The sequence below is a fragment of the Platalea leucorodia genome, assembly GCF_965183815.1.
Source record: "Platalea leucorodia genome assembly, chromosome: 3".
Lineage (NCBI taxonomy): Eukaryota > Metazoa > Chordata > Aves > Pelecaniformes > Threskiornithidae > Platalea > Platalea leucorodia.
The window spans coordinates 78,681,256-78,704,300 of NC_138825.1; the positions used below are offsets into that span (position 1 = coordinate 78,681,256).

A 23,045-nucleotide genomic window follows, 5' to 3' on the forward strand; every position below is an offset into this window, starting at 1 on the left:
GAATGGGGGTTGCGGTCAGTTCATCTCACGTTTTTGTCACTCCTTCCTCCTCAGGAGAAGGGCTCCTCACACTCTTCCCCTGCTCCAGCGTGGGGTCCCTCCCACGGGAACAGTCCTCCATGAACTTCTCCAATGCGAGTCCTTCCCACAGGCTGCAGTTCTTCACGAACTGCTCCAGAGTGCGTCCCTTCCACAGGGTGCAGTCCTTCAGGAACAGACTGCTCCAGCGTGGGTCCTCTGTGGGGTCACAAGTCCTGCCAGGAAACCTGCTCCAGCGTGGGCTCCTCTCTCCACGGGTCCACAGGTCCTGCCAGGAGCCTGCTCCAGCATGGGCTTCCCACAGGGTCACAGCCTCCTTTGGGCACATCCACCTGCTGCAGCGTGGGGTCTTCCATGGGCTGCAGGTGGAGATCTGCTCCCCCATGGACGTCCATGGGCTGCAGGGGGACAGCCTGCCTCACCATGGTCTTCACCAGGGGCTGCAGGGGAATCTCTGCTCCGGTGCCTGGAGGACCTCCTCCCCCTCCTTCCTCACTGACCTTGGTGTCTGCAGAGTTGTTCCTCTCCCATATTCTCATTCCTCTCTCCAGCTGCAGTTGCCTGTGTTTGCAGTTGGTACATCAGCTCTGTTGGACACGGGATGCTTCTGGCATCTTCTCACAGAAGCCACCCCTGTAGCCCCCCCGCCCCGCCACTACTAAAACCTTGTCACACAGACCCAATACACATGGCTTTCACAAAGATTTCTTTATAGAGAAGTATTAACTTGAAAAAGTCATTAAAATAATTCAAAACAGGATGTTCTAAAATAATCAGTGTCCTTACTTTGCACAGATGGCATGAATCTATATTGCAGTGCAAAATGTAACTTATTTTGGTTTTGGTGTCTTCTCTTTCTTATGGTTCTTAGAGGCCTGTAAGTTGAAAAGCTTTCTAAGTATTTCAGAAACTGCTATCTGGAATGGGTGGTAACACCGCTTTCAATGCATTTTCCTCATTTTCTGAAGCTGTCGTTGTATTATTACTGGTAAATTTATTTTACGGAAGCTGTAAGCTTGAAGATGTTTATTCTATGTTGAGATACAAAATACTAAACACTTAGAATTAACATCTTCCCATATGTTTATAAGGAAAATTAAATGAAATAGGAGAAGCTTTGAATGCAAGTAGACCTGAGGCATGTGTTTGCTTAGACAGTGAGGTTCCAAATTAGTTTGGGTTTGATGTGTATATGTAATGAGCGTGTGGGTTCTCTAATTTTTTTATTGTTTAGTGTACTACCTTTCAAATTAAAGGTATTCCTGTAATAATTTTTGAAGGTTGAATGCTTATTAGAAACTCTGGTTTCTGTTTTTTATTTAGTTGGGGGAGAGTTAGAAATTCAGGTATTATCTTAATTTGCCATTTGAGTGGTAAGATCTTGAGGGATGCAGTCCATACCTGCAAAATTTATCAGGTAAGAAATTGCACTTTATCTGGTTTAATTCAAAGTACTTCTTGAGAGATTCTGTTTTGTATAGATATTATCCAGCAAACTGACTGATAATATATTCACTTTTGTGAATTAGCAGTAAATAAAGAGTTCTGGTCCACTGGAAGCCAGAGTTGGTATAAAAACAGATGTTTCCCTAAAGCTTACGTTGTTACAAGTCAATTTAAACTGCGATTTTAATAATTTTGTGAAAAATGTATTCTGCTGTAATAGTATTTGTCTTGCAAGCAGTTTAGTTTGAGAAGCAAAATGCTGTGCCAGCATAACTTTGTTTTCTCTTTCAAGAATTATTAGCTTTATTGCAAAAAGAAATCCTGTCTCTTAGTCCTGGTGCTCAAGCGTTCCCAGCAGTACACTTTATGTGCTCTTTTTATTAATGCTTTTTAAAATTAAAACTAAAAGACCTCTAACATGAGTTATAAGATTAATATAATGAGTTATAATAATGGCAGAAGAGTTGACTACACAATGAAATGGTATGAGTTAAGGTTCTTTTTTTAACCAGAAGTTACAGAACCTTGATACCCTCAATATGTAAGATAAGAGAACAGATACGCAGTGTGTTCTTTCCGCGCTCATCTTAGGCTCTATCTTTTAGTTGATTATTTGTTTAAGAGTATCTTCAGTTGTAGGGAAACCAGAATTTTACTGTTTTGCTTTATAATATTAAGAACAGAGGTTGCCTAGCAAGGTTGATTTCAAGAAGGTTTCACTGTACTTAATGAGAAATCGCACCTGTGGAATCTGACACCTAAATGAGAAGTTTAAACAATCTTTTGAATACTTTCAAATGCTAATTTTAATTTCTTAGCTCTTCATAAAAGAGAAACAAGAAAAGCTTGTGAAACCAAGAAAACTCTTTTTAAGCATATTGTATCTTTCAGTATGTTTTTATAGGCTTTCGTTTGAGATGTAATAATTTTAAACCTTTGCGAAACAGAATGAATGACCACAAAAAAGAAAAGAAAGTAGCATTTGTGATAACTGCCTTGTAAGTAATGATACATCTGCAGTCTCTTTTTTTCTGTGAAACTTCAAACAATTTTTTTAAGTTCTTAAATACAGGAAGCATTATTTGTTTAACAAGTGATGGCAATACTTACAGGATATGTATTAAACTTACATTTTGGGGAAAACAAAATCCAATTTTGCTTGTTTGGAGAAATGTAACTACCGATTACAAGTGTAATTTGGTATAAAAGCTTCTGCTAAGAAGGAAGTACTGGAACAAGTAGCCTGAGAAACTTTTCAGTTTTAGGGGAAGAGCTGTAATAGTGAATTTGTGGCAAAATCTTGTGCTGGTAACAGCTGGTAGGTATTCATAGCAACCTTTACATCCCTCCTCCCACCATTTCTGGTTTTGTGTTAATGTGCTACCAAATCAGGAACGTAAACATAGTTTTCTGTCTATTACTTGTGCTGTGGTTTTGCTTCTTCTTCAGACTTCAGTTAGCCAATTTTTGTCTATAAACCTGATATTTCTTAGCTAGAACACTTCTTTGGGATGGGTTCATCTGTGTTGCCCTAATTTTGACCAGCGTCGTGGGTGCCTGACTGTGGTAGGGAAGCAATAAAGGCAGGCTAAATAGCTATACTGACCTCTGTTCCTTCGTAAGAATTGTTAAAATTCTTTGGTCAGAATTGATGGAAAATGTTACTACTGTTCTTGCTTTAATGGTGTTATGGCCATTTTTATCATGGATAAAGAGGATTTTCAAGTGGGTGGTTTTTTTCTTCTTGCCTTTTGTGTGGAAAAATAAAGGCTTTCAGCTTTGAAACATTAAGACTCTGTGGGCCTAGTGATGACCTGGGATCAAATGAAATCTCAACTGTTTTTAGGGGGAGACCTATATTTTTTGCATGGTTCAAAGAATTAATATCTATAACTTGAGTATATAATGGTTCTGATAAAGGAGGGGTTTTAGATTCAACACAGCTGCTTTTCATCAGTTGTGGAAAGACATAAGCAACCATACCCTGAAATTTTCACAGGCATCCTTTATAACCGGTGAAGACTACACTTGGTATTTCTGGTACATAAGTGGCGGAAATAAACAGTAAAAACTCATGGCCATTTTTGAGGCTTATTTTATATTATAAAATATAATGAAGTTGTCATTTTACTGAAAATATTATGGAAAAAGAATGTAATGCTTATTCATACTGTAAGGCTTACCAAAAGTTAAGTGGCCATATTGAAGTGTTCTTATTAAAGGAGAAAAATCCTGCAAACATTCAGAATATGCAGTGTTTTATCTTTTAATGCATGTGATCTTTCTTGTCTTACTGACAGAATCAGGCCTGTGTTTTCTTGCATTTCTTTCTAAATCATATCTAAACCAGTCCTGGGTTTTTGAGGGGCAGAAGTCGTGTTTTTTTTTCTTCTGCGTTATCACATTCCTGTTTTTAGAAATGTTTGAACTGCCAAAACCAAAGTGTCATACATTATCAGCATCTCTTTTGTGCTGTGTACACATGGCCCTCTCAGGTTTGATATGCATGTTTCTCCTCTTTGTAGAGCACTGGTGGGAGCAGTGCTGTTCTTTACCTCAGTCTGAGATGATGAGCATGCTTTGGTAGCTAACAAATGTCTCATCTCAACTGGTTATTTGAAACTTGAATTAGGCAATATGTGCTTAGAAAATCTTCAGGAATTTAACAGGGGAATGAATGAACAAGCCATTAGCTTTTAAATCACAAAGCCATCTTTTTTTCCTCTTCTTTGTATTGCTACCAAAATGTTCTTGCCATGTTCTATTTGTAGAGATTGGTTAACTATGAAGAAAGACTAAACAATTCTTTTGAGCTTTGAAAATGGCTGTATTGGTTAAAATAGGATTTAAAAAAAAAAAAAAAAGTCGTCATTACCTTCCTGGGCTGGTGGTTAAAAATTTCTGGAAATGCATCAAGTTTTCTTATAATTAGTATCAATACCTGCTTATTCTGGAGTTAAGATAAGCATGGCATACACCAAACATTGGGGTTGCTGATATTATGGAACCCAGGGGATGTGGTATAGACAGATTCAAATAGCACTGCACAAAATCAGCCCGGTGCTGGTTTGGGGCTGAGCTGGGGCTAGGTTCAGGCAGGCTGGACCTGCAGAATGAATCAGATACATCAGAGCAGGCCTTCCCAGGGTTGGGTGTTTTTTTTTGGTGTTTTTTTTTTTTTTTGTGGTGGTGGTTTTTATTTTGGGTTTGATTGGTTGTCGGTTTTCTTCTGGTAATGGATTGTGACCTAGACTTTAGTGCTTGTTGTGCAGTGTTTACTGACTTATTACCCTTTTTGCACAAATGACTAAACTAATGCTCCACCCGTATGGGTGCAGTATCATGATTCTAAACTGTCATCCCCCCCGAAACTGGCTTTTGCCTTCTTACTCCTCTGTGCTGGCCTAGTGCCTACTTGCATAGCTGCCCTTTGTCGCTGCGGAAAGGTGGGGAACTGATGGCAGCCTGAATTCCCCCCCTTGGCCTTCTCTCCTCTGCTCTCAACAACGGGGCAGGCGGAGCTGCTGGGTTGGTGAGGCCAGTGGGAATCGATGGGTCTCAAAGGTGGGCATGAACTGCACGAAGGCAGAAAAGGGACGAAAGCAAAAGGTACCCCAGCACTCACAATGCTTCTTTATACTGAAGTCTCCACCATGAGAGGAGGTTGTCTAGAGACAGGTAGAAAGAGATAGAGTTGCTTTCTAGTGTTTTCACCATCTTGTGTTAGATGTCCCTGTGTCTAATGAAAACTGTTAAACTCTGAGGGAGCAAGCTTGCAGGTCTCTGCATCTTTGGCACAGGTGATCTGCCAACCATGTCATATATTAATATATATTGGAGAGTTTGAATTTATATACCTGTTGCAGTTTCAAGGGATTGTGTTTTGTCCTCGTTCAGACTCTTCCTCCTGGACCGTTACCATTTCTTCAGAAATATAACTACCTTCCAGACTTCCTACTGAAGCAGGTGTGCCTTTCATCTTCAACCCAAATCACAAACAAGCTGGTTCTCTACCTTCACTGCTCCTGTCTTCTGTAGTTTTTTCAGATATTTGGTAGACTTGGATTCAGACTGAGAGAATCTTTGACTGTATTTCTCTAAATGTATTTTACCTAGGTGTAAGTGATGCAGAACCTTTAATTTTTACTGCCTTCTGCTTTCCTTCCTCCCCTCCCCCTCAAAATATGTCATTTCCTGAAAGATGTGTAAGGTCTAACAATTTCAAAGTAAACTATCTCTAAAAAATGGACTTAATTTTTAATATTAACTTTAGTTGTTCAGGGTTTTTTGCTTTGCAATTTGAAATGCTTCTAAGTTACTTTCTGCTAGTAAAAGACTGAATTTGACAGATGCATTAATATAAAGGTTGTTTAACTTTTAAGAAAAGCTATATCTTAGAAAAAGCGTAGTACAGGGAAAGCAAAGTAGGTTAGAGAGTTACACAGATATGCTGCTCTATTTTCATGTGTATAAACAGAGCATAATCAGAGGTAAAGAAGGTATTAAAATTTCCAGACTATCTAGACTTGGAGCAGAGAACTGGAGGATGGTAAAACTATCAGGAGTCCTTTTCCCTTTGGCTTACTCAGGGAAGTCTGTAACAATCCCTGCTGCTCTATTCCTACACAACCTGTGGGTTAGGTGTTTCAAAAATGGATTACACGTTTTTGTTTAATAGTCATCAGAGCTTTCTTTTTACCTTAAGTGACAATACCTACTGAGATCACCTGCTTTTAGGCAACATATAAAGCTTAAATTTGGTAGGATGTATGCATTTTCATATTTGAATAAAAGAAAGTAGTCTGTCTTGATGATCTCCCCCCCCCCCCCACCTTTTCCAGATAAATTGATGACCTAGAAATGAAGGGAGGTGGTGTTTAAGGAAACAGTGTACTTAAAGTGAAACTTCGGTTTCGTGAGTACGTTTAATAAGTGAAAAGAATGTTTGTAAGATATGGCTTCCTTGTGTATATTAAAAGAAAACGGGGGAAAAGCCTTTTTAGACCTGATAGATAATCTGAAGAGTGAAATGCTGCTTTGTCATACAGTTTTCAAAATGTCCGGTTAACCTGCAAAACTTCAGCAATATGCTTTTATTTCTTTATCTTCAGAACACTACTTTGCTATAAAAACTAATGGATAAGTTACAGCATAAAAGTAAATGTGTTAAATACACTGATCTGAAACCTAACTGTACAGTATTAGGGGAGGGATCCCCCCTTTTTTTCTTGGGTTGCATCTGTAGCTCAATTTATAGTGTGGCTTATGAATTAATATTTTTTTAAACTCGAATTTACAGCTAACTACAGGTAAGGAAGTTCCTCCAAATTTTTCTGTGGTTGTAAACACTGCTGTTGGAAATTTGTTACAGTGCATATAGGCAAGCAGAGTTGAATTGATTTAGTTAATTTACACGATAAAAGTACTAAAAAGGGAGTGACAGACCTAGGTAGCCAACCTTGAGGCCCATACCACTGTACTTGACTATTATTAGTACTTGAGCTAGTTAGTGTGATGTTCACTTTTGCAGTGATTCTGTGTCTTATTTAGCATGGGCAGTCCAAGTAAAGCCTGTTTGTTTTTTTACTGTCAAATTTTACAATCTTTGCTGCTTTCCTGTGGTATTATATAGTAACATGCCAGCTGAATGCGAATTTGGAGGGTGTGTAAGATTAACAGGCACATCATGAGGTGGAGATATTTCAGGTAATGGCTGTTGTGTAATCACAAGGCAAAATTATGACTACTTCAGATATATGCATTCATATTGAACGTTGTTATTTTGCTATCTGTGATGTGAAGAATATTTCCACATATTTCTGTAGCTAGCTTCTGTCACTTATATTAAGTCAAAACAGTTCTAAGGTCCTGTCTCTCCATACCCGATAGTTACTTGTGCCTGAAGATAGTCTGAAAAAAATAGTAAATTTGCGTGCCCTCTTCAGTTGTGGATTTGTATTATATACCATGATCTGTCAAAATACCCAAGTAACCTAAGCGTTTAACAGCAAGAATATTTTAACTGTGGGTGGTGGCAATGTGTAAAATAGAAAAGAAAAAAAATCTTACATTTTAATGATGCCATACCAGTATTTCAAACTGTTCTCAAAAAGACTGGCACTGAACTGTAGTAGTCAACGAGAGTCAAATATGTACCAGAGTCTTCCTGAAGTCTTTGATAATCATCATTATCTGTGGTTTTATTGTACAAGAATAAGAACAATGAGTTTAGGTGGCCTAAAGTCATTTAGAGGTAGGTCTTTAAATAACTGAGAAATGAGAGTAACCAGCTGTAAATACTGTTTCTGAATAACATGGTACAGTTAGTTTTGAAGTGTTCAAAATATTTATCTTTCATGAACACAGCTGCTTCATGCTTGAGGTATACTTCACAAAATTTAGCTTTTTATAAGACTGGTTAAAATGGCTCACCAGTCAGCAGAACTATGTATTCATGTAGAGTCTGTCGTCTTGGAAACAATGTGGAAGTAGAACTGATAGTAAATTTTGAGAAGACTCCTTTCTGGCTGTAGCAGTCAAACGCAATGCTTGTTAGAGCACGAGTCAGTAGAAAATATATTTGCTTTAATGTTAAGAAAACACCCTTTGTATCATTGACTTGCAGCTGTAGCTCTCTGTACAGTACAGTTTATTTGATTATATGTATGTGCAGATTAAACCCTTAGTGAGTTTGTTTATGACTAAAAGAAAAAGTTGGTGGGAGCGGTTGATAGACTGGAGGGCAGATCTGCCGTTCAGAGGGACCGTGATGAGGTGGAGCAGTGGGCAAGCAGGAGCCTCCTGGAGCTCACAGACACAAGTGCGAAGTCCTGCACCAGGGAGAGGAAAAACCCAATACATCGGGGCAGGCTAGGGACTGACTGGGAAGCAGCTTTGTGGAAGTGGGTAATGGTGAACAACAAGCTGAATGAAAAGTCTGTCATGTGGTGTTGCAGAAATGAAGATTAACCAGGGAGCTGCTGTAGCCCTTGTGCCCCCCAGAATATAGCCAGATGGTGAGTAATTCTTCCCCTTGGCTCAGCACTTGTAAAGCTGCGCTGGGAATGCCGTGTCCTCTTTGGGACCCCAGGACAAAAGAAATGTGGGCAAACAGAAGAGAGTCCAGCAGAGTGCTGCTAAGATGATTAGGGGCTGGAGCATATGCTGTATTAGTAGAGAGTGGGGGAACTGCCTTGTTTAGCCTGAAGACAAGGAGGCTGAAGAGGGATCTCATAGCTGCTTTCCACTGCCTAAAAGGAAGGCTTGTAGAGCAGATGGAGTCAGACTCCTCTCAGAGATGCCTCCATTGGCAGTGGAGTTGGGCAATTACAAAAGAAAATGGTTACAAGATGTGGCAAGAGGAGGTCTGATGGGATATTAGGGCAAGGGGAGTGAAAGTGGTTGAGTGGAAACCCATGGAGGTGGTCAAAACTTGACTGGGCAAGGCCTTGAGCAAATTCATTTAGTTTTGTGTAGACAGCTCTTTTTTGGGACAGGAGCTGTTATTCCAAAGCTTGCCCTCCAAAGGCGCTTCCAATCTGAAGTTTTTACATGGTTCTGATACATCAGTTGGAGAGTCATTGGTCTCTTAATTAATGCTGTGGTTGGTTCTGCCCAAGTACTTCTAGCTGTGCGTCATTTCTATGGTTCAGATGGTTATTAGACAGTGGTGAACCACTGAGAATAGACAAAAGTTTTGTGTTTTTTAAACTCAAGGATTGGACAAAGTTTTATGCAAGCTGCAAATTGATATTGCTTCCGTAGAGATAGGGATACAATTCAGTTCTGAACATTTTTTTAAAAATTTATACAACGAGATGGCTTTAAGAAGAAACCATGAATAGTCCAGACAATAAATTGTGCCTACCCTGAGGGCTACGCTTGTCTGTTCACTTTTTTTGACTTTCTAAAAAGATATTGGAAGATAAAAGCCATGAATTGCCATTTCCTTTTTGAATTTAAAGAATCTTTACCTTGGTTTTGGATTCATTCTTTGTTTTTTAAACCCTCTCCACAGTCTTCTTGAAATACATTAAGTTCTGGAGTCAGTACTCTGATAGCAGTTGCATCAGTGTCAAATACAGAAACAAAGTATTTCCTTATTGTTAAGATATTTCTGTTGATAAGTTTAAAGGTGGATCTTTTTAGTTCTTTTGCCCACTGCTCTACAGTGGGAACTCCATTTTAACTGGCCATATGCTGTGACCACTGTGTCTTACTGCAAGTTACCTGTAGATATAATTTCTCATTCTGTGATAATTGGCCATATTCTTTGTGTATGCTGATTTAAAGCTATGCTGCATTGAAATGCATATGTTGATTGCAAGCACTCGAGCAGTGCACTTTACCCTCTGATCCATCCTGGTTACCATTTTCATAGAGTCAGGTGGGTGGAAGAGATGCATCTAACATCAAGACCCATGTGAAATTTCAAGTTGTTTGAAGCGTGACAGCACTTGAGTTTCAGAGAATGACTGTAAGATGCTAGCATGAATGAAACTAATTTTTCTGGTTGTCTGAAGAACATTGCCCCCAGGTCTCAACCTGAGAAAGAGGCCCAGCCTTGAAAATTTCAGCTTGGACTAATCCTTAGTTAAAACTGCGTAATATTAAAAGGTGCAGCAGTTACTGTCTATTAACAACAAGCTATGACTGGAGTTACTAACAACTTTTTAATGTAACAGTTATAAACTTGGATTAATTTCAATGATTGCTAAAGGATCTCCAGTCTTGCTTAATGGAGGAAATTACATTCTCCAAGTGTTTCCCTGTAACAGTCTTTTTTTAAACTGTGTTAAAGGACGCTTTAAAAGCATGAACAGCTTCAGGGATAGATTCCTGAACATTAAATGCATAATGTGGCATGCTCTATTTGTTAATTTATGGTTGAGGTTTAATTTGTTGCTTAGATTTTTGTACTGAGATTATTGTTATGCTATTTGTTGCTTAATTTTTGTACTGAGATTATCGTTATGCATGACACTAAGTCCTTGTAATTTTTCCAACTCCTACTATTTCTATATGTGTAAATATGTATTTTCAAGGCTGTCTTTAGATTCTGTGCATCTTTGTAGTACTCAAGGCTAATAATGTCTGTCTGGTGTTTGGGCATGCAGTGACTACATTTCTAATAAATGGATATTTATAAATATAAGTGACTTAGCAGATAGATTTTTTTTTTTTTTCAACTGCATCTCTCCTCCATTATTTGGTTATTAACTTTCTGGTCTTTGACATAAAATACGGGGAGAAAAGTTTTTATATTTCACTTTAGGCAAAGTTATATAGCAACCATCCTCTGTTGTTTAAGAAATATGATTAGTAGAGTCATCTGAAACTTTTATACTGTCACTAATCTCACTTCTGTTCGAATCTTATTGTCGTTAATTTAAATATTGTTGTTCAGATATGAACATCTGACTTTTGCAAGTACTGTTTTTTGCTAATACAGAAACTCTTTAACACATTGGTCAAGCACTTTCTTAAAAACAGATGGATTGTGGAAAACAAAAGTAACCAGATTTGACTGTTACGGGAGTTTAGGTATCATGTAGACTGCATAAGGTTTTCACGAGGGAGGGAGATGAGTGTGTAAAGTGCTTTTGCTGATAGGTAGAGAACTCTTCCTTGTTTACTGGCTTGATGAAAGCTCAGTTCTGTTTTGATTGTCAAACTTCCGGCCAGCACCTTCTGTCTGTAAGTCGTGTCTAGCCAAAGCACTAGTTAGTTCTTATAGCTCCTCATAGCATTAATAGCTTCCTTAAGTCCATTTCGCATAAATAGGAGGTACCGACACACAAAAATGGGAGAATGATTAATTCTTTCGCTTATATTTTCAAGGGGATTGGGGGTGGGGGGTGTTGGGGGGGTGTTGGGGTTTTTGTTTGTTTGAAACTTTGAGTCTTAAGGATTCTGTGAAAGCAGTTATTTTTGGATATTGTATTTTGGAGCTTTAGGATTCTGGCACTCAGCCAATGCTCCTGATGCTAATAAAAGCTCTTGCCAGGTCATGTTTATCAGTATGCAAACTAGATAGCCTTTTCCTGCTGCTTGCTTTAAAAATTTCTGTTCATTTTCTTACACTCAACTCGTTTTCCTGTAGTAAAAATATTGTATTCAGGGAAAGATGTTTGGAGGACAGCATTGTAAGATTATGAGGATGAACTAGCTTTGATGTCTTCAGATAGTGCTGTACACACATTGGACGGGTCTTAAGATATCTGACTCCATTATGTCTAGCTAATTTACTAGAAAGTTTTTCATTCCCTGGGATATCAGGTGGATTGACAGAACATACTTGATTACAAAATCCAACAGGTTCGTAATTCAACTGTTGCAGATTTATTGCTGTTATATTTAGAAACTACAGAAACCATTAGCAATTTAAAAATCTTGATAAAACAATAGACTGTCTTGAGCATTGTCTGAGTGTTCAGAGAATAATCTGAGATGTATAAATTTGTAAATTTACCTGCCTTAAATAAGATTACTGGCATCATTTATGGGAGGTGAGGAAGCTGGAATGAAGAACAGAAGTGAGTTAACTGTACATTACCACTGTTTAACTTTTTTTTGCCCTTCAAAGATTCACTTGTTTGCCATATATGCCACAAGGGACAATATACTTAAGCTCCTACCGTAAGTCTGTTACTTGTTCAGAATTTCTTGTTCTTCTGATCTGTAAGATGTGTTGCTCATCTCTCTTGAGTTTTGAAGACAGTAAGCTGTTTACCCAACTTCCCTAGTTACTGTAATATGAGTGTTTAACAAGTAAATGAAAGTAATGTTTGTTTTAGTTTTGTTCAGGTAGGATGTCTCCAAATATGTCGATTCCTTATTTAAGAGTCTGCTGAAGCTCACTAGCTTAAATAGGTCTTGCTTGTTTTGTGTACCACCATAAGTAATAGTTTAATCAACTGAGTTTATAGTCAGAAGTGGTAATTGGAAGTATAAATCGATTAATGCCTACTGTAGGATGTTTGTCCACACAATCTGTAGTGAAAGCTGTAAGCTGTTCTCAGCACTGTCTCCAAGAATGAGGGAAGTATAGTAAATCCTCGCCTTCCCACGGGCAGAGTTTGTGAGGAGGATGCAGTTGTTCTTTGTGTCGGGCGTTGTAAGAGTAAACCTCTGACTCTGTAGGCTGGGGCTCCCAAATGCAGGCTTGCTTGGGTACAGTCAGCTCCAGGGTCGTCACTGCCACCTGCTGAGCTTCCTAGCCGGTGAGCTGTGGGGGCTAGCACCCTGCTGGGGCGGCTAGCACCCTGCGTCTAGGCAGCTCCCCATCTCAGGCAGGTGCCTGCATGGCGGTGCTGACTGCAGCTCAGGCCAGTGCTCCTCAAGCGGCATTTGCTGCTAATCAGGCAAAAAGGGTGTGGAAGCACTTTCTGAGATAAGTATCAGGAAATGCTCCTACAGAATACCTGGCAGGAGTTTGTTTACGGTTTCTTGGAAATTCCTGCCTTGCGTTACATTGAGTCAGGAAAAGCAGTGTGTTGTAAACCCTGTGATATGTATTAACTATGTCTTTTAGTGCACTGACAGGCATCTGTGCTGTACGCTGGAGTGAAGCAAATCCCAAACTCTCTTCATTTTCTGCAATTGCTTTGACTGTTACCAGCATTTTTGGAAGTGGGAAGAACCTTTGTTCCACAAATAGGTTTCTGAATTTTACCTTGCTGCAGGGGGGCTGAATTCTGTAACGGTTATACCGCCAGGCGTCTTGAGACTCGGCCGAACGGTGTGCCGAGGAGGGAAAATTGGAGACTGTGTCTTCCTTCTGAAGAAACGTCTGCTGTGTTTGGTGTCTTGGAGAGTTAGGGCCTGTAAAGAAATTTATCCCTTGCTCTTCCCCGTCTAAAGCTGCTGTCTCCAGTAAGGCCAGCAGGAGCTTTATTCATCGTAGCTCTTCATGTTCCTTTCTGTCACTTTTGGTATTGGTTGTTTGCTTGATTTGAATAATTGATTTGCATGTGTAAAAGCCTTTACTGCTCTAGACCTATGCTGTCCTTGATACATTTTAAGCGCATTAAACTGTACAGTTCTTGTAATGTCTGAACAGGGTGGTGTGCTGCCTTGGGCTACTTTACTAAACATAGTTACTTGGATATTAACAACAAAAATGTTTCAAACATAAACTCTTATTTTCAGGTTGTGTCATGAAACTGGCAATATATTTTCTGATTATATCATACATTGTTGCAGATTATTTTAAGATTTACGTATCCAAATGTAAAGCCCTCAAGAAGTTTTTCTACAACTTTAGTTTCTCTATACTTTATACCTATTGTTCATCTATAGTTAAGAACAATTAGGTATTTTTAACAAACTGTGAGACAGTGTGGACCAGTAGCAGCAGGGAGTGGAGAAACAGGCACTGCAAATTGAGGTAATGAAATCCATAATCTGTGGCTCAATATTTCCCTAACAGTGAATTATGATATGATTACGATATTCATACGATATGAATTCAAGTTGCTTTCACTGTTTTCATAGGAGAATGCAGATGACTTACCTTTGGCTTCAGGCTAAATAGGGAAGAGAAATGTGGGGAAAATAAATTCATACAGGTCAAACTTCTGGAAGAAAAGCTTGCATGTTGTTCCATTTGTGTCTCATTTACCTCTTTTAGCTGAAAAAGAATATATGTTATTAATATTAACAAAATCTAATTTTACCTTCACAGATAAATTTGAGCAGTTTTGGGCAATAAATCGAAAACTCATGGAGTATCCTCCAGAAGATAGTGGATTTCGATACATCCCGTTTAGAATTTACCAGGTAGGAGACAATGGAATAAAACCACTTTTACCAAACTCTTCCACTGAGGTGTCATATATATCATAATCTGTTTTCAGAATTAGATGTTCCCTTTTCTAACATTATGGTAAAACTGTGTATGCTCATCTTTGCTGGACCCTTGAGTTGTATGAATTAGCAAAGACAAAATAGACTGTATTTATTCTAATAGGTAATTACCGTTTATTATGTTGTAAGTGAGGTACTTGAGAATGTGCTGGTATAGATTATGTTTGGGTTTGGTTTTGGGGTTTTTTTTGTTTGTTTGTTTGTTTTTTTTTAAAAAGCTAATTCTGTCATTAAAAATAACTGCTAACTATGAAGACTGCTTTGGATGCAAAATGCCCTCTGAAAGGTCTAAGTCAAGTATTTCAGGAGCAACACTTCCCTCAAACACTGTGTAAGCATCTTTTCTTGTTGGCATTATAAGGTGCAAGTAGCGGCCTAGATCTTGCATCTAGTTCTTACCTTTGTCCTCCAATTGTATGCTTTACAATCCAAAACTAGCTTTAAATACTTTTTCTGTGTTAATACACTGGTGTTCCATTTTTCTCAGGAGTTTATTTGGAGACATATTCCTTGGAATCCTTACAATTTTTCTATGTCCCCTTAGGTTTTTTTATAGCATTAGGGTCACAATGAAGTTTGGAATTAAGTATGGCTTAATTCTGTGTAAGCTCTTGCTTATACAGAATTCGTGTAGCCCCTCAGTAAATGAAATAGTTCTGCTATGTTTTGTCTTTGAAACATTTTCATCTGTTTACATTTAAGTTTTGCACCTGTAACTATCAAAAAAGTCCTTTATTCATAGTACTGAATAGTCTGATACTACTTTATAACAGGTTTTAATGACTGTACAAACCTATATGATCTTGCAATAGGACTGAAGTAACTTTTAATATTAGATATAAGACGCTTACCGTAATAGTGAAACCTTAGATTGAGAACGGAAGTCAGTTATTTTGTCAGAGATCATAGCAGATGGCAAGGTTTGTGTAGGTATCAAAAAATATGTATCAAGAAAAGTAGTTCACTCACAGCTTTTTGTTTGGTTGCTAACTAAGTTGTTTGTTCTCCGATAGGTTGTGTGTGTTTTTTTTTTTTTTTTTTTTAAGTCTTTTCATAGAAATCACGTAAATGGGTTTGCGAAATGGAGGTTTTGCTGTCTGAATAAGGTACAGACCTTTAAACCATGAGGGAAATTTTCTATGATACCACATTATTTCATGCTAGTAAAGCATTTTTAAAAAAAAAGGTCTAATTCAGTAATACCTATCCCTTTAGGCAGTAGTACTTATCTTGATTCTCATTATCTTTTCAATTGGAAAGCCTTACTTGTGGTAGTTTAAACCCCAAATATCTAACTAAGAATAGAGGACCAAACACAAATAAAGATGATGCTGAGACAGCCTTTGAGAAGGTTGGTGTATATTATTTTCAGTAATGCTGCTCTTAATATTTCTAAATATTTTCAGTAATGTTCCTCTTTTTAAAAAAAGTGGGTGCAGGTGTTTCTAGCTTTATTTGGTTTGTTGGTTTGTGTACTGATTACTGCTCATCATAAAAGTCTATGTATTTAAAGGAATTTTCAGAAAGTGTTAGGAAGGGTGAGATTATAATTTGATTCCAAGCAAGGAGTTAATTCTTGTAGTTTTAACATAATTTTACAGCACGTAATGACAGACATGCATATGCTGAAGTAACTGATTTGAAAGTGTTCTTAAGATGTATTTAACCCCCATCCCAATTGCATTTAATTTTCATTAGTGCTGGTAGAAGTCAGCTTTGCATTCTAATCGGTTGCTTGCATATCCCTACATAAATACCTGAAAGCCAGTTTAGCCTGGGTTTTCACAGTGTTTCTGCAGATACTTAAGGATACACAGGTGGATGGCAGGGAATTACTAGGCATTGCCTTCAGTGGGGAGAGTTCCTCCTCTTAGTCTCCATACCTTCCATTCCCAAAGTTATTAGAAGGAAATTCTGTGAAGGGAACTGCCTAGATTGTGTTTTGGCAGTATGAGGTGGATGAATTTGTTTTCCTTCAAAGAAATGTACTAGATTAGGATATCAACTAAGAAAAATCAGTCTTAGCAACGATTAAATGTGACTGGGAAAAGTTGCTGTGGAAAAAATGCATGCAATAAAGTGATCTGACATGCTTTTCATTGAAGGCCTGATATTTTCAAAACTCAAAGGCTCTTTTCAATTGTAAAGCTTGTCTATTAAAATACATTTCTAAAGAATAATATGAATCATACCTCATGTGGTATCCAAATCTGATGGTGTGTGGGGGAGAAAGAGATGGCAAAAATACGAACGTCTTACTTGGGTAAGTCAGAACTAAACTAACCACAGGTAATTTTAAAAGTCCTTGTCCAGCACCTCTTTTTTTAAGTGTAGCAGCTAAGATTGGACCAGAATCCTAGCATCTACTGTAGAAGATGAAGAAAAAGACTGAGTATCGCTAAGTATCCACTCCTTTGCAATTTTAAAAGTTAGCTAAGAGATCTTGGAGATTTTATTACCAGCTGTCATAGTCTGAACTGGGTCATATGGAACTTGCACCAGATGAACCTTTGACATAGGTGGAAACTTTTTCTACCAGAGACAGTTTAATAATAGTGATTATATTTTTGTGACACTTTTACTTACACACAACCAAAAAAAAAAAAAGCCCCACTTCATCACTTCAGAGGTATAAGCTACTGTGACTTCAGTTGACAGTTGCACGAAAACGTTTTTGCCTTTTTGTCTGACAGTACTGTTGAGTAGAGTGCTTTTTTCACTTGCTCTTCAATAGCAAGAGAGAAAACAATAGTAATGTTTTGAGTATCTTATGCATTTAAGAGTGTTACTTTTCTTGTACAGTACTAGAGCTAGTTTGGCTTGAGGACTTTTCCCCCATGTTTATAAGACCAGCTGGTTTTGCACTTTCTAATTGAACAAACTATATGGCTGATAGATGGCAGGAAGTTTTCGTCAGTCTTTGGCTCCAGGCACTGTGACAGGGCATATTAGTCAGGCACTTGGAGAGGAGTTTCTACGTGCTGATAGAGACTACCCTGATGAACTACTGTCTGCTGTCTTACGCTGCAGATGGGAGCACTCTGAGTCTCAGTTGTTGTGCACTTAGTTTGCACGTATCCCTGGGTTTCGGTATCTTGTTCTCTCCCCATGTCATGCTCACCCACTTGCTCTTGCTTGTTCTCTCTCTGTCAATCTTCCTCCTTTCCTCTGGAGTCTGCCCTATGATTATATGGGATTTCAAGCTGTAAATAGCATTTGATTCTTGAGAATAAAATTACAAAAGCATGTGAAAGAAAATGCATTAAAACTCTTCATGACAAGTTCTGAGCTTTTCTAGAGTTGCACTTGGCTTAAGACAGGCTGGCTGTTGTGTGTTTGCCAGCCTAAAAGGTGATGATCTAGGATTGTTTGTTTGTTCCTTTATTTGGGTACTGGGACATACCATGGTACTGGAACGAGCATTTCCTTTGCCTCTATTTTCTAAGGGTTTTGGTTAGGTTATTAATTTTATTGCCTAGTTACATAGTAGGCCTTAGCTTTAAACAGGTTTTTCCTGTCATAAGTCCCTTAAGATGTCGTGATTAAATCATACAGTCAGAAATTGTTATGATGTTTATCTGCCTTAACAATGTGACTGAGATAATCCATACTTGATAATACATTGGTTAAATCTAACAGTTTGCTCTTTCTGTCAAAGTGGCAGCACTGAGATATATAAATAGATGTAAATGTCTACCATGACCTGTCCTCTAAAAATAGCAAGGTGGGAGGGGGAAATGAAATATTCGAACACATTATTAATATTTGGCTTAATAAATGAATGAGAAGCCCAAGCATGGCCCTTTCCCAAGCAACGGAAGACTGTTTTATTTGTATTTCCACATTAATTGGCAGAGCTCGGATAATCAATTGCAAAACCCGTTACAAGTACGCAAATCAGCATCACAATTTGGCTCATGCTATGAGAACTACTCAAAAACTGATCAAAACAGATTGTTTGGGAAGATACTGGGTCCACCTGTAAAGTTTTCAAGTAATAATGAATCCATCCCTTTATGCTAGTAGGTTATTACAGTCTTTTTTTTGTTTTGGGTGAAAAGCCTTCATTGCATTTCAAGGCTGAATTTGTCTGACTTCAGCTCCAGTTTCTAGATTCTGTTTTGCCTTACACCACTTAAGTCATCTGACTTTCTAACCTCCAAGTTCACTTATGGAGTGATTTCAGCAGCTTCAGTTTTCTTTGGTAAGCTGAATCAATTGAGCTCTTTAAGCTTGTTGTCATGAGGCTTGTTTACCAGTGCTGAAGTTGGTTTTTTAGTAATTTTTTCAAACACTAGCTGATGTTTTGATAATCCTCAAGGTTAGCGTTAAAGTTAGGGAGACATAGAGGCCAAAAGTAAAGTTTATTTCTGTAGGATTTTAGATCAAAAGTACTTCAAGCACTGGTGGGATAGAGGTAAAGTTAGCTGCTAATTGAAACTGCAAATCTGAAAACTTTTATGAAAGAAGTTGAAATGCAATGACTCGTCAAGCAAAAGAACTGGAAAATGTAAGTGCTGTCGACCTGAAGGGGGCAACACAACACAGCAAGTTTCAGCGTCTTGCTGGCTAGTGCAAAATGCTCTTGACTAGACCTGTGTGTAATACCTTATTTAACTTTTTTCTTATTTATTAAAAATGACCTTTTCATAAAGGACCTGCTGCAAATAGATAAATTTATTTCTTAAAAACTTCCTTTTACAAAGAGGAAGTTTGAGCGAATAGGAAAATAATGTGAAATGATGGTTGATTTGTGTAACAGAGCTGTGCTCAGCTGAATTTCTGTGCTGAAAAAAAAAATGGACTCCGATTCATCATTGAGTACACAGAATGACTTATTCTAATAACTGATGGTTCAGCACTGAAGAAACACTAGCACACTTTCACTGGTTTTAAATTATTTCAAAATAAAAGCTCTATGAATGAGAAAGTTGGAAAGCTTTGGTAGGCAAATATTTTTTCCTGGGGCCTCATTATTGGGTGGGGGGGGACACCAAACCCAAAACCTTCTATCAAGTATTGCATATGGGCAGCATGATCCGTAAGTTGCTATGGGTACTTGTCTTCTGAACTTGATTGCTTAGTTCTGTACTGAAAGTAATAGCAATTTGACAAGTTGTCACCTTGAGTTGAAGGTCACTGTCACCGCAGTTGAGGTTCCATAATTGCAGGAGCTTTTCTGGTTCATCTAAGTGCAAAGTGAAATGGGCTAGCTCAAACCAATGCTGTTAAAGATGACTTTTTTACATGTTTTGTATTAAGGAATGTCCATGCAGTTCTCTTAAAAGACTTAAGGAGCCCATGTGCAAGGTCAGCCTTGTGCCTTTAAGAATCTCAGTACAGCATGGGGGCTGTCAATCAGAGTTTAAAAGAAAAATTCTGAGATTATAAACTGTATTTGTTGTCAGAGATGTGACTAAAGTTTACATAAATATGCCAAAGTTATCTGTAAAACTGTCGATCTGCCTAGTTCAAAGCTATTGTAAAAGTTGCATAGTGCTCAGGGAAGGAGGCGCAGGAGAGATGGGGATATAAAACCTTGCTTTGGGTACCTTCTCTGAGCCGTGGTTGAACTGTTACCAAGCTGGATAGTTCTAAGCTAGCTCAGGCTTGTCAATAGGAGCTACCGTAATCCTTATGAGTTGAATGCACATGTAGCTTATATACAGAGAATAAAGTAATTTTCTTGTATGAAAAATAGTTTGTTTTGGTTCTGAATTACATTATAACTAGTTTAAAACAATTTAGGGATATACTGGATTCTGCATATTGGGGAAAACTGGGTAGTATTTTCATCATATCAGATAATCTTAGATCTTAGAATCTAGGTGTATCAAAAAACAGTAGCATCTTAGTAGTTAATCAATTAACTTTGTGTAAATAGTTCTATAGATTTTTTTATTTGTTAGCAAAAGATAAGTCAAAATACATTTTGAGTTACAGTGAAATAATGAACACTTCTGGTGGAAAAAGAAAAAATTGTCTATTCTTAATTTGAAAATGCTTTAATCTTGTTTTATGCACTCCCTAATCACAAATTGGTAGGGGTTTTTTTAGCAAATTATTTTTGTATAAAACTCTAATTTGTCATCTTTTCTCTGAGTTGCCTTGTGATAATGAACTTGGATATAAATAAGTTTATGTAAATGTTCGTGCTACAAATCTGAATTTAAACCATGAGGTTTAAATTCTTGTGGCTCTATTTCCCTAAATTGTTCTATTAAGGTAGTACTCTTGTATATTTATATATCATCCTAAATTTGTTATGGAGGTTAATATATGCATGCAATTAAAAAAAAATAATTGCATTTTTCACGTCAATCTTGAGTATTAATTCTTAAGAATATGAATATGTTGAGAGGCCAGGATGAAGGCAATGAATGAAGCAGTAATTCAGTTGAATTAGGTCTGTGTAGAGTTAGTGTTAGATCTTGTCATTTAAATGCAGTGCTCTTTAGTATATTGCTGCCTTTCTTTTGATCGTTAAAGCTGATCATTTTACTTCTCTGTTTCACTTGGTTTAGTCAACACAAACTGATTTGCCACTTTCACTACATACTTCATTGTGTGGTCAGGTTCTTATTTTGTAGCAAGAGGGATTTTTGCTACCTGAAACTTGCAATCCGGAGCTGTATTCCTCTGAGATTGGCTCTCGTACTCTGACATAATAGCAAAATAAAAAACCGAGTTGGTGAACTTCTCTGCATTCAGAAAAAAGGGGAGAAGCAGATATGGAATTTTTTCTCCAGAGGGATGAAGAATGTAGTCTTCAAGGGTTATTTCTGTGGCTGCGCAGCATATGCCCTGCCTATTGCTTAGGAATTGAACTAAAACAAAGCCTAGCCTGTGCTGATGATGCAAAAAGTTAACTCTGCATAGATGAAAGTCACAGCAGGACCTGTTTTGATTTGTCAGTATCAGTATGCCATCTTATTTTTCCTTTACTTATTTTTAGGTAAAATAGGTAAATAAAGCAGGTTAACTTTTGCACAAAATTGAGGATTAGAAAATACAGAGTGCGTTCAGTTTTTTTGGAAAGTACCAAGACTCCTGTTTGCACTTTCCAGAAGACTGAAAGCGAATTGTACACAGGTAAACGTGGAATGGAACAAATATATGAGGAAGTGGGATATGACACCATACTCTAGGAATACATTATGAATTAATAAACATGAATTTCTGAAATTTTGCAATCCTTGACTATAGGAGTTTCTTCTAGTTACCATTATTGTAGAAAACTAAGAGAATTATTGGGTTTAATACTTTTAAGTAGATTGAAAGTACTATTCATTGCTCTTAAGCAAATAATGTAATGTTTGCTTTTGTGGATGTAAATCTGTTTCTAAAGTTGTTTGCTTCATAGGTAGTCAGTACTCCATTGCTTACTTTTTATGTGAGGCTTAGGTCTGTATATGCACATAAGACACTGCAGCTGTGAAAAGCACTATTGATCTTTTTTGTCAGACTCTTCAGATACCTTGATATTTTATCAATTGCAAATACAAATCCTTTTCTGGGAAGGAAACTTAATACTTCAAGGCCATACTTATATTGTAGATGTCTTTGTCTTCTTAGTGCTCAACAAAACGATCTCTTGGAACTATTTCTGCTGTTTAGTCTCAGTTATTTCTGGCCTGATGACCATTGCCTGCTGTCTGTTCTGTGTTATGACTCTCTCTTGAGTGTTGACTTTCTTCTGCTTCTAGGATCTGTACAATTCACCTGAGGTTAAATAATGCAAATTTGTTGTTCAGAGAATATAGGGCTACTTTCCCTGCACAAGCAAATTTACCAGATCATTTGAAAGGCTAGGCTACAGCCAGAATGTGGTTCAGCCATGCTTGTTAGGTATTTTGACATGAAAGTGATTGTGAGTGGTACTTCCACAATTTTTGGTATGGAACTGGTAACGGAACTTCTGGCAATATATACTCTTGCTAAAAATGACCCACAAGGTGTAACAGGATGTTTGCTTTGGCTAATGTTTGTTCCAGATTGTCCTAAAAAACTTTGATTTTTTTTTTTTTTTTCTTTTTGTACATTCTGTCTCTTGAGTTCAGTGCCCAGAACTCTGTCTGTTTTTCTTAGACCCTTCTTGTAAAGCAGCTGGATCATCACCACCTTTCAAACCTTTGTTCCCTTTTTCTTGCAGCACAGACACTGGGTAGCTTTCATATATTACAGATGTACTCTTTCTTACTTGTAAGAACAATACCGTGCTTTGGACAATCCTAAATACTTAGGGTTTTCCCAGGTCAATATTCAAGACGCTGTGTTGCCAGAGTCTTGTCCATAACTGCATGTGTCCCAGACTGAAGCTTTGTGGCATGTATTTGGTGTACTGTGGGCTTTGTATTTTGACGTTGACTGGGGAGGGTCCTTTAGGAGAGTTCTTCATCTGTTTGGCAAAAAACTCAAAGCACTGGCCACTTCAACACAGCTTTTTTTAACCACGTATTCAGTTAAGAATCTTGTCCAAGTTGGTCAGGATACAAGCAGGTGTTGATCAGGGCTGAGTCTCCTTCAGCTCTAGCAATATTAGGGGCCATCTTGCAGGCTTAGGGAGATTCTTCACACATTTGTTAATTTTTGTTATGTTATGGAAACCAAAATAATGTGGCTTTAGTGGTGCTTCAGCCTTCATTAAACAGGGGACTTTAGGACCATTCTCCAAGTGATCATGCTCTGTAAGG

The 23,045-nt window shown here is 37.8% G+C and overlaps 1 protein-coding gene across 4 annotated transcripts in view; it reads left to right on the forward strand.

Annotated features, from left to right (window-relative positions):
* The window catches only part of ATG5 (autophagy related 5), an 86,908-nt gene that overhangs the window by 22,706 nt on the left and 41,157 nt on the right, over nucleotides 1–23,045 (forward strand). For 3 of the 4 annotated variants that reach the window (XM_082307282.1, XM_082307284.1, XM_082307283.1), the window contains exon 6: nucleotides 55–1,335. In XM_082307282.1, coding sequence (XP_082163408.1) covers nucleotides 55–701 — 647 coding nt within the window. In that variant the 3' untranslated portion in view covers nucleotides 702–1,335. Of the gene's footprint in view, nucleotides 1–54; nucleotides 1,336–14,170; nucleotides 14,266–23,045 lie in introns of those variants that run through there. The other variant, XM_082307285.1, reaches the window with a different exon arrangement.